The sequence below is a fragment of the Erythranthe guttata genome, chromosome 11 (assembly GCF_056151865.1).
Source record: "Erythranthe guttata isolate IM_541 chromosome 11, IM_541, whole genome shotgun sequence".
Lineage (NCBI taxonomy): Eukaryota > Viridiplantae > Streptophyta > Magnoliopsida > Lamiales > Phrymaceae > Erythranthe > Erythranthe guttata.
The window spans coordinates 14,282,501-14,291,381 of NC_142543.1; the positions used below are offsets into that span (position 1 = coordinate 14,282,501).

At 38.1% G+C, this 8,881-nt stretch overlaps 1 protein-coding gene across 1 annotated transcript; it reads left to right on the forward strand.

Moving 5' to 3' along the window:
• Nucleotides 1-213: 213 nt before the first annotated feature.
• Nucleotides 214-3,796, forward strand: LOC105971158 (uncharacterized). Its single transcript, XM_012996006.2, has 9 exons — nt 214-514; nt 820-1,074; nt 1,168-1,372; nt 1,500-1,590; nt 1,689-1,834; nt 1,918-2,161; nt 2,256-2,360; nt 2,445-2,627; nt 2,925-3,796. Exons 2-9 carry the CDS (start codon nt 831-833, stop codon nt 3,612-3,614), a joined length of 1,908 nt encoding a protein of 635 aa, XP_012851460.1. The 5' UTR covers nt 214-514; nt 820-830; the 3' UTR covers nt 3,615-3,796.
• Nucleotides 3,797-8,881: the final 5,085 nt, after the last annotated feature.

The window sequence follows — 8,881 nt, forward strand, 5'->3', positions numbered from 1 at the left end:
ATTATTATTATTATTATTATTATTATTATTATTATTATTATTATTATTATTATTATTATTATTATTATTATTATTATTATTATTATTAAACTAAAAAATAAAAAATAAAAAATTTAAAGTCCCCACTCCACTAGTGGAACGAATAGCTTGCAGTTTCACCGCATTAAATGGCTATAAATGTTCAAAAAACTAATCGTGCAGTGTAATGCAGTTAGTTCAGCTATCCATAACAAATTACATTCTTAATTAAGAAAAATATTATTATTTTTTCTTTAAAAAAATCGTAATAATTCGAGACAGTCGCTATAAATACGAGCTAGTTTTACACCATTTCCTTCCCACGAATATCTTCGTCTTCAATAAAAGCAACACTTTCGCGCTCTCTCTCTCTCCCTCTTTTTCTCTCTCTAGTCTTCCCAATAGGCATAGTTTCCCGGCCGGATCGGAGGTGCTAGAGAGTCCAATAACTGCAATTATTGTTCCTCGCTTTCTTATTCAGCGCATGAATTACGAGGTAATATAAATATTACATTTATTCTCACACAGTGACGGATACAGCATAGGGCCATGGGGGCCATGACCCCCCATTTCTTAACTCTCTATTATTTTATATAGATATATGATTTTTTATCGTGTAAATTAGTATTAACGGCTCCCTCTCAGAATTTTTTAATGCATTCGGCCCTCCAGACTGTAAATTCTGGCTCCGCTAGTGCTGTTACACACACACACTTGCAATATTTGTATGTATTGGTGCAAATTATTGCATTTTTAGTGGCTAACGGTTTCATCGCCTTTTTCTCATTTTTCGGTTGGCAGTTTGAGGTATAATGTTGCAGAGAAAAATGGCGAGAGCTCCAATAATATTATTGATAGGTGTAATTGTAGCGGTGTGTTACTCCACAGCCATAGCAAATGCAGAAGAGTACATGAAATACAAAGATCCGAAACAACCGATAAACAAGAGAATCAGAGACCTTATGGAAAGAATGACCTTGGAGGAGAAGATCGGCCAAATGACTCAAATCGAACGCACCGTAGCCGCCGACCACGTCCTCAAAAAATACTCTATAGGTACATTACTTATAATTCGATTCTTTTTTTTTCTTTCAATTTCGTTTCGTTTATATATTTATATATATGTATGGCTGGAAATTTGGTCGACAGGTAGTATATTGAGCGGCGGAGGCAGCGTGCCAGCTTCACATGCATCGGCCGAGACGTGGATCGATATGGTTAATCATTTCCAAAAGAACGCGTTAATGCAGCGTCTCGGTATACCGATGATTTACGCTATTGATGCTGTTCATGGCAACAATAATGTTTACAAGGCGACGATTTTCCCCCACAACGTTGGTCTCGGTGCTACAAGGCAAGTATTTAATTATATGTTCTTGCATTTCTTTTTTTTTTTTTTTTTTAAATCTAAATAAATTTAATTTTATAAATTTTCGGCGATTATTATTATTATTATTATTATTCACTTTTTTAATTAACAGAGATCCTGAATTGGTCAAGAGAATCGGAGCTGCAACTGCTCTTGAAGTCAGAGCTACCGGCATTCCTTACGCTTTCGCACCTTGCATTGCGGTAATTTAATTTAATTTAATTACCGCCTCGACATAATTACAATTTAATTTTACTAATCACATATGAATTATATATATATTTTTTAATTATTTAAACAGGTATGCAGAGATCCAAGATGGGGTAGGTGTTACGAGAGCTATAGCGAAGATCCAAAGGTAGTTCGATCAATGACCGAGATTATCCCTGGCTTACAAGGCGATATACCTGCCGGTTCTCCAAAGGGTGTTCCCTATGTCGGAGGCCCGTAAGTTTACTCGATTTTTATTGATTTTTTCTCAATAACTAATTACGATTTATAACTTTTTTCAATTGTTTGTTTGGTTTCAGAGACAAGGTAATGGCATGCGCGAAGCACTACGTTGGTGACGGTGGAACGGTGAAAGGCATAAACGAGAACAACACGATCGCCAGCTGGCATGAATTGCTCGGCATTCATATGCCAGCCTATTACGATTCCGTCATCAAGGGTGTGTCGACCGTCATGGTTTCTTACTCAAGCTGGAACGGTGTTAAAATGCACGCTAATCGCGATTTAATCACCGGATTTCTCAAGAAAGCACAGCGCTTCAGAGTAAATAAAATTGTTACACTTCTCAACTTTAATGATTTCTTTTGTTGTGTCTAAAATTGACTAATACGGATTTCAATATATACTCGATCGTCAGGGATTCGTGATCACGGATTGGCAGGCGATTGACAAAATGACTACCCCGCCTCACGCAAACTATACATACTCGATTGAAACTTCGATTAATGCTGGAATCGATATGGTTTGGTTTATATCTTGTTTTTTCCACGTTTTCGATATGATGAGGTACTTAATTTAATTACTAAAACAATATTAATTAATGCAGGTGATGGTTCCTTACAACTACACGGAGTTCATTGATGGACTAACGTACTTGGTGAATAATAACTTCGTTTCGATGAGCCGAATCGACGATGCTGTCAAGAGGATTCTGAGGGTTAAATTCACAATGGGACTTTTTGAAAATCCAATGGCTGATTACAGCATGGCCAAGCACTTAGGCAGTCAGGTTAGTAATTAAATAAATATATATATATATATATATATATATATATATATATATATATATATATACAGTAAAATCTCGATAAATTAATAACCTCGATTAAATAATTTTTTTTTAATCCCAACTCAAGGACAACGTGCTAAAAACTATTTTCTTATACTAATATTTCGCTGAATTAATAGAATTTGGCTGGTCCCAACGGTATTTACATATATATGGTTTAATTGTATGTATGTATGTATGTATGTATGTATGTATGTATGTATGTTCTAACCAAACTACATTAAACCAATCTTACAGGAAAACAGAGAAGTGGCAAGAGAAGCTGTAAGAAAATCTCTGGTGCTTCTCAAGAACGGCAAATCCGGTGACAAGCCATTGCTCCCGCTTCCCAAGAAAGCATCGAGGATTCTTGTTGCTGGGACCCACGCGAACGATATAGGCAACCAATGTGGCGGTTGGACGATCGAGTGGCACGGGAAGAGCGGCAACACGACAGCTGGCACCACCATCTTGTCCGCAGTGAGGAACGCGGTCGACCCGGAAACCACGGTCTCCTTCAGGGTCGACCCGGATCCGGAATTCGTGAAATCCGGCAAATTTGAGTACGCGGTCGTCGTAGTGGGGGAGGTGCCTTACTCGGAGACGTACGGCGACAACCTTAACTTGACACTACCCGACCCGGGTTACGGTATCATAAACAACGTGTGCTCCTCGGTGAAATGTGTGGTGGTTCTCGTGACGGGTCGACCCGTTGTTATCGAGCCGTATCTTGGGGGTATGGATGCGGTTGTGGCTGCTTGGTTGCCCGGATCGGAAGGACAAGGAGTTGCTGATGTTTTGTTCGGTGACTACGGTTTTACGGGGAAGCTTCCGATCACGTGGTTCAAGAATGTGGATCAGCTTCCGATGAACTTTGGCGATCCGCATTACGACCCGTTGTTTCCCTTCGGATATGGGCTCACCACGGAACCCGTGAAGGCTAATTAATGTTAGGTAGAAAACCTGATTACGAGGTTGTCTGATCTCTTGGTTTTTTTTTTCCGGTTGTGTGTAAGTACATATTATGTGTTAGGCTGTGTCTTCTGTTTTTGTTTGGAATGGGGTTGTAAATGCCCTATGCTGTGTATATATATGTTTTTGAAGCATCAATCAAACTACATATTTTGATATATTGTTGCAACTTGCAAATTTCCAAATTTATAATTTGAAACCCTAATTTAACCCCAAATTCACAAATTTAATAACGTAGACTCCACTGAAGCTGTCGTTGTTGTGGACAGGTGTTGATCCCTTTTTCATTTTCTTTTTTCTTCCTTCGGTAATATTGTTGTGTTGCCCGGCTATATTACCGTGTACGACAACATTATTAAATTTTTTACAGATTCTTTTTCCTTATAGCAATGTTCCTGGGTTGATTGTTAAGTGTATACAATGAACACTTTTAGGCATCCATTTCGGCTATGAATTGAGCACTTATCATTCGTTTATGTGTCATTTAGCTGATATTTCATCCTAATTGCATTTAGGAGGTAGATTCATGCATTTTGCATATTTTATGTAATTTTAGAGCGATATTGTGGTTACAGGGGTGTACATAGCTAAATGGGGACAATCGAGGTGGAAGAATGAGGCAAAAGGCGAGAGACTTGGCGAAGAAGTTACAAGAAAGCAATGAAGAGCTGAAATAGGACTCAACGATCGATCAACTAGAATGCCGAAACCCTAAAAACTAAGAAGTCGTCGATCGATCAGTCAAATCTCATCGAGTGATTGGTGAACACGATGGCTTATATAAATGCGGGTTTAGGTCATATTCTCCATGGAGAGGCGTGAGTATTAATTGGATAAAGGCAGCCAATTAGAATCCCAATTTAGAGTAGATAACTTGTGGAGTCTTCCAAAGAGAATTGGAGATACGAGACGGAGCATCATACGAAGGATTGAAGCGTAATCAGGGTGACGAGTTCTACGAGAGATACTTCGGTTTTATGATTGTTTTTACTATTGTTCTTAATGTTTTTCAGCAGCAACAAACTATCTTTAATTGTTTCTTAGTTAATATGAGTAGTTAGATATTTATCTAGGATATTATCTAATCCTATTTTGGATGTTTTGAACTATATTTTAAACCTTATGCAATAAGTTGAATTCAAATTACTTCATTTGCTTAGACTGATTGTACATATAAAATTGATCACTCTATGTTATGCGAATTTGTTTATAATTATTTGATAATTAATTTTTAGGAATTGGAGTAAAAGTATATGATTCGTATGATTAGCCACTACAAAAGATATAACTAACGTCTATGTTAGTACAAAAAGTGTGTGTATTGTGGAGAGTCAATCTTTAAATTGGAACCAATATTTATTATTGTGGTTTTTATGCAAAGTGCCTGACCAACTAACCACCTTTACTATTTTAGGTTTAAATGTTATATTTTTTTCGCCAATAATCTCATTCATTTAACATGTATTATGATTGATAAGTAAAATGCACAGATCAATTTTTTTTTAAAACTTATTTTGGATAAAATAAAACGAACGAAAACTTTGAACAGTTGGCATACATGTAAAAATACCCAAAAAAAATGTTTTATTGAATCAAAATATACATTTGTTTGTGATTTACTTTCATATTCGCGGAAAATCTTTTGTGCACATAACATTGCTCGTAAAGTTAGTTAAATCGCCCGATTTTGAGTTGATAAATATTGATCCAGACAGATTTACACAGCCCAATGAGGCAAGGCCCAATAGAGTTGGCCCACACTCATGGAGAAGATAAAACCACATGGGACCTGGCCTTATTTACCCATTTCATTGGATCTTTATAAATGACCCAAAACATTGAGCCCACTAGTGCAAGGCCTAGAGAATATAAGGCATTGTGAGTACAGACGAACTAGGAGACCCCGACGAGCTGGAAATGAGCTAAAGATAGCTCACAAGTGCCAAGTGTCGAGCGCCGAGCATCGAGCCCGAGTGACGAGCCAACGAGCGCCCAGCCGACGAGTGCTCAGCTAACGAGCGCTCAGCCAGCGAGCGCCGAGCACCGAGCCGACGAGTGTCGAGCGTCGAGCCGACGAGCGCCGAGCACCAAGAGACGAGCACCGAGTGACGAGCCCGGAGCGACAAACCGACGAACGTCGAGTGCCAAAGTGACGAGTGTCAAGCGATGATCGGTAAGCTGAAGATGCCTACTCATAACTTAGACACTAAGAATAGGAGGTATCTTTCATAACTTAACCACTAAGATTTATAGTCATGAACTTGAAATAATTCTATTAGTCGAATTGGATAAAAGCGATGGCATCCGAAAAGCCTTTCCTATAAATAGAGGGTTCATAAACCTCAAGGTAAGCATTTTTGATCTTAACACACTATTTTCTCTCGAATATATTTATCTCCGAATCTTTGAGGTGTTCTAACTTGGCGTCGGAGTGCTAACGCCGGGAGCACCTCTCCCGGTCCCTTTTGCACGTCCGCGACGAAGAGGCCTAACATGGAACGGACTTAAAGATTCGAGATTCCTCGAAGCGGAAAAACCCAACCTCATCATTGGCGCCGTCTGTGGGAAATCGAGTTGTAAGACGTCGATTTCCAATCATATACAATATCGGAGGTTCTTATTAGTCAGTTCATCATTCTCTGTGGGTCTTATTCTCCTGTGATGAATTTAAAAGATACAGAGCAACTCTGCTTCGGAATACTTATTATTGAGTACACAAGGGCAAGAGTAATTGCATCAAAATTCTCCTTCCCATTTTATTCGTGAAATTCTTGGATTTTGTTCCCAGAAATTGTACCCCTTATTTGCTAACTTTGGAAAAGAAGTCATCCTTTCCATTCTTCCATTCCTCCATTCTTCCAAAATGAAGGACGATGTTCATGACCGAGTGACGTCGTCGCCTTGCTCGAGCGCCCCCTCGTCGCTCCAATTGTACTGATTCCTTGAAGCCCTGCGTATTCACCTCAGGTCTCCGGCCAATACACCTCCGCCGTCGCTAGACGTTTCCTTGAGGCTAGGACTGATGGCATTCTTCGAAGCGACCTCACCGATTGGTTACCTGATAGATGCACGGAGGTTCAGAATCCGAAATTGGCTAACCAAAACGGAAACCCTCAACGTAGAGAAGCCATTTGATAAAAAGTCCCAGAAAGGAGGCTCTCGGCTGGAAACTTTTGCAGCTGAGATCTGGCTGATTTTGTAAAGCTCGGAATTTTTCGGAAGAAACCGACATTTATCATATTCTTCAAAAGGGTTCGACACCATTGGATATTTCCAAAGAGCCTGCTCATGTGTTGTCTTGCTGAGCTCGCACTCACTTCTTGAAACTGAATTCACGAAGACCCAAAGTTCTTCTTGTCACGTGACGAGGTTAGTTCTCATAAAATTATATAAGTCCATCTCGATGTGAAGAAATTTATTTACTCAGGAGGTACCGAAACTTTTAATTATTTCAAAATTAAATGAATTGGTGATATTATATAACATAATTATTGCACAACGGTTTGATAAACTAAAACGCGGACATGGTGATTTATTACACCAAGAATTGGATCCATAGAGCACGATTGATGATAAAACGGGATAATTGTCTGGTATTCATGCGATTTTTTGAATTAGACATCTGTCATTTATGACGTACTCGGTAAGTAACTTCCATAAGACCTAGTTGTCCGCTGTGATTTTTTATAATGGACCTCTTAAAATTAGAACGTATCCGGTTGAAGTTTCTAGACTATGATTTCCAAATTTCCAAAATATGTTTTAATTGAATTTATTTCGTGGAATATTTCGTAGCTTGATTCTTGAGTTGTTATACTACACTCCTCAATATTTTTCCAAAACGAATTTATTTGAACATTGAGGCTGTGAAATGTTTACAAATCAAGTGAATATGAATATTGAGTGAGACCTACTACGTGGGTTTTTGATATGATTTCTAAAATAGATTTTTGAGGGCCTGCTAAACTAAGAGCTAACTTTGGTAAGTCTGATTCTCCATGTGTAATTTTTTAAAATTGGATTTCCTCAAATTCTGTTCACTCCCCAAAATTGAATTAATATTCCCGGGTTGTTACGGACTCGGAGTTTCTGAAAAAAATCTTTTTTCCACAATCAAAACTAAGTTTCTTGGAAGAATCAGTGTTTATCGAAGTAGATATTCTCTAATTCGCTCGAGCTAAAGCTTGAGTTTATTTCTATGAACTTAATAGAGCTTGACTTTATTTATCATTACCTGTTGAAAACACGAACCGGATGAGTTTCTTTGTGCAAGCTCGATTCTCCCATGTCTTTGATTCCTATGCGGATTCCGTAGTGCCCAGAATAGCTCAGTTTGGTGGACTTCTCGAAAGATCCCCGCATCGGCTTACCCGACTGATCTTCTCGATGCTTTCCGCATCGGTCTTATGAAGCTTACGCCTATCTCTCGAGAACGAATCCATGGGATCCCAAGTTTCTCCTAGTCATACTATGAGGTGAATTCTATTTTAATTTTTTGCATGAATCTCCAAGGCAGTAAATGCTCACATGTTGAAAAATATTTTGAGAAATATTATTTACTCGATAAGTGCTGAAGTTTGAACCATTATGACAGAAGATGAATTTGAGATCTTATAACATGTTTATTACTTGATTGCGTTTAAGAGTTAGAATATGGATATTTTTGCTATAGGATTCGGCAAGCAATTCTACTCGCATTGATTTTTCTAAAATTGGATTGTGCACATATTTGGTAAATGTTTACCAAAATTAGTGTTTATGTAACTCGATTATGCGTGACCAATGATTTCTAAATGAATCTTAAAAAGTTGCGATTACACATGAAGCTAATCATAATTTGGATTTTCACTCAATTTCGATGTCGCAAGTAACTATAAGTTTGTGCATGCGCTAATTTCGCAAGAGGTTTGATCTTATTTTGTACAAGCATGTTAGCTCGTCGTTATAACTAATTAAGTGAATTTTGTTTGAGTATCGCATACGATCTGCTAAATTTATTATCAAATTCGTGGGATAAGTGACTCAATCATGACCTTCTTTATTGAACTGAACTCTAGAAGGAGCTCGTTTACTACGAATGAGGCTATCTTATGTGAAAATAACTACCAATGGAGGTCTTATACCTAATGTTTTTCTTGTTTGCGATTCGATCTCTGTTTTTCGTTCGTTTTTCGTTGGGTGTAGAGTAGAGTAACTCGTAAATTACTCTACAAAGCTAGTGACTGGGAGAGATACGCGAAGTT